Source organism: Fragaria vesca, linkage group LG6, assembly GCF_000184155.1.
Source record: "Fragaria vesca subsp. vesca linkage group LG6, FraVesHawaii_1.0, whole genome shotgun sequence".
NCBI lineage: Eukaryota > Viridiplantae > Streptophyta > Magnoliopsida > Rosales > Rosaceae > Fragaria > Fragaria vesca.
In genome coordinates, this window is record NC_020496.1 from 29,356,273 (window position 1) to 29,359,330 (window position 3,058).

A 3,058-nucleotide genomic window follows, 5' to 3' on the forward strand; every position below is an offset into this window, starting at 1 on the left:
GTTGTTGGTTGTATACCAACAGCCAAGAACAAAGTATTGCCTTCTGTATTGGGTTAGTCCCTCAGTAGATGAGTTTTCAACCAAACCCGGAACGTGACATGATTGAATTGGCCTCCAGCAGACTCAGATCCTTGTTGCTTTATCAGTCTCCACCCATCTTTGATACATAAGGTCATATTAATTCAGCAAATGAACAAAAAAATAAATAAATTTATATTCAAGCCCTGGCATATTGCATGCAAGGACCCTTGCACAGTTTACACTCGGCTACCATTAAATACGACCTCATCGACTCGTCTCAGGTTATCACATCACAATATATTGCTCATCTCTTATCATCAGCTTGAAGGTTGCCACTAGCCAGAGAGACAAGACAAAGTTGTAGCTAGGTACGATGGCATACATTTACATTCCATGGCTCTTGTTCTCTCAAATCCTCCTGCAAGTAGCAAAACATGAGGCTAAGGTTCCGGCCATTATTGTCTTCGGAGACTCGACCGTGGATTCTGGAAACAACAACCGGATTTCGACACTTTTGAAGAGCAACTTCAGGCCATATGGGCGCGACTTTGCTGGGGGTCAACCCACAGGCAGGTTCTGCAATGGTCGTGTTCCTCCGGATTTCATTTCTGATGCTTTTGGACTTAAACCATTCGTCCCGGCTTACTTGGATCCCAACTATGGGATTTCGGATTTTGTCACTGGTGTTTGCTTTGCTTCTGCTGGAACTGGCTATGACAATGCAACCTCTGATGTACTAGTAAGTCTCCTAATCCAGAGGTCACTAGCTTGTTTTGTTAGTTGCATGCATACCATATGCATACCATCTCTAATAACGATTCTATTTGCTTTGTCACAACGGTGACATAATAGAAAGAAGTGTATGTCTAACAAATACTAATATTGTTATTTGTGATCACCATGCAGAATGTGATACCTCTATGGAAAGAAGTGGAGTACTACAAGGAATACCAGGCCAAATTGAGAGCCCATGTTGGCCATGACAAGGCAACAGAAATTTTGGGAGAAGCTTTGTATGTTATAAGCTTGGGAACCAATGATTTCCTGGAGAACTACTACTTGCTACCCCGCCGGCAAGTCCAATATACAGTCCAGCAGTACCAGGACTTCCTCGTCGGACTAGCCGAAAACTTCATGAGGGAGCTTTACAGTCTTGGAGTCACGAAGATTTCCCTATCTGGGCTCCCTCCCATGGGGTGCTTGCCCTTAGAGAGAGCCACAAATTTCATAGGTCACCATGATTGTGTGGAGGAGTACAACAATGTGGCTGTGGAGTTTAATGTGAAGTTGAACAACATGGTGGCAAAGCTTAACACAGAGCTTCCGGGATATAGAGTTCTGTTTACGGAGAAGGTTTATCAGTTCGTCTATCAAATGATCAGAACACCTTCCCAGTTCGGTAAGTTTATAATTTTCGATCAATCGTATCAGATTTTGATTAGTATGATCGCTTACATGATAGTATATCTATGCATATACATGAAAGCGTCGAGCATAAATGTGGCATTAAGTATGCATTCATTTCTTTGTGATTGGTCACTTTTTACTCTCCTCAAGTTTAAAGTATCGATCATGATGCTATCAACATTGGGACCCTCTGATCAATGTCATTTTCTTTCTCTTTGAATTATGGCCTTACTTGAAAAATTGTATATCGATACTCTAGAGCACTACGAAACATTCTACACGTATATAAGAGATAGTACGTAAAACTTCATAACCGAGATTTTCATATCAAAATTCGATATATAGTTTAGTTGATCTAAACCCCGAATAGTCAATAACCTCGAGAAATAGTGTATACTGGCCATCATGTACATTGTTAAGTGTCTTAAGTATAGGGTTTAAAAGGACGTACCCATCTACCCATGGCATTTGATTGTCACAAGGTACACTCGGTTACTTGCGAGATCAAACATGTAGCAGGCTATAGCTGTAAGGTTCAAGACCCCAACTGAGGTAACAAGATATTGATACCACGGGCAAAGAGTGGCATATTTATGCATGAATTGGCTAGTCGAAAATAGTTGTTGAGAAAATTAATGTCACAGAGCAATCCAGGTTTGACCTGGGTTGGGTTTGGCACATGGTTCGATTCTATTGCAGCAGAATAACTGTTTCAGATATGAACTGTGTATCATTTTATCTCGATCAGTTTATTTACTTTTACCAGCTGAGATAGGTTTAATAACTGTTTCGCTAAACATCTTAGCTTGACTGTTTTAATTTCAACTCTTTACGCTTTCCAAGTTTATGAATTTGTGATTGATTTTGGCAGGGTTTGAGGTTACTGAAGTGGCATGTTGTTCTACTGGAACATTCGAGATGAGTTACCTCTGTAGTGAATCAAATCCATATACATGCAAAGACGCAAACAAGTATATGTTCTGGGATGCCTTCCATCCTACAGAAAAAACAAATAAGATAGTCTCCGACTTTTTAATTCCAGATCTTCTGGCATTCTTCAATTGATTTATTGTTTCATGAAAGAAAAAAAAGAATATATATAGATTGGAATATATGTATGTACACCGTACTGTTACTATTTCTGTATTAGCTCAAATGTGATACGATAATATGATATTCTTCTCAAATTATGTGATAAATTAAAAGAGCATTATAATGACAACACTCGTAATCACGGTTGCATATCAAATATGTATGCCCAAAACAAGGCCTGACTAAAAATTGAGGCTTTGGGGACGACGACTCAACTATATTTCTCTGAAAGACATAATGAGCTATATATGTACTAATCACAAACTTAATTAGCAGCTACAACTCTGTTGGAAGAGCTATGAATAGCAAGCTCAATTACTTTAGTAAGGCACCATCACTTTCATCACGATGAATAATCTTTAAATGCTAAAATGCTCTTCAAGATAATTAACGAAGAATGATATTATGTTTGTGCATGGACAAAAACAGGGATCCGGATTTGCCAACCAGCAACCTTTGCTAATCTCCATGACCATCCAATCAAGAGAGAGAGAGAGAGAGAGAGAGAGAGAGAGAGAGAGAGAGAGAGAGAGAGAGA

The 3,058-nt window shown here is 39.3% G+C and overlaps 1 protein-coding gene across 1 annotated transcript; it reads left to right on the forward strand.

Moving 5' to 3' along the window:
* The first annotated feature begins 394 nt into the window (after positions 1 to 394).
* On the forward strand, positions 395 to 2,493 carry LOC101313338 (GDSL esterase/lipase At2g04570-like). Its single transcript, XM_004305920.1, has 3 exons — positions 395 to 760; positions 928 to 1,420; positions 2,300 to 2,493. The coding sequence occupies exons 1-3, from the start codon at positions 395 to 397 to the stop codon at positions 2,491 to 2,493; spliced, it is 1,053 nt and encodes a 350-aa protein (XP_004305968.1).
* The last annotated feature ends 565 nt before the right edge of the window (positions 2,494 to 3,058 follow it).

Coding starts and splice junctions, on each gene's coding strand:
- LOC101313338 (XM_004305920.1), top strand. CDS start 395: ATGGCATACATTTACATTCCATGGCTCTTGTTCTCTCAAATCCTCCTG. Junction 761..927: donor ATGCAACCTCTGATGTACTA/GTAAGTCTCCTA, acceptor ATCACCATGCAG/AATGTGATACCTCTATGGAA. Junction 1,421..2,299: donor CAGAACACCTTCCCAGTTCG/GTAAGTTTATAA, acceptor TGATTTTGGCAG/GGTTTGAGGTTACTGAAGTG.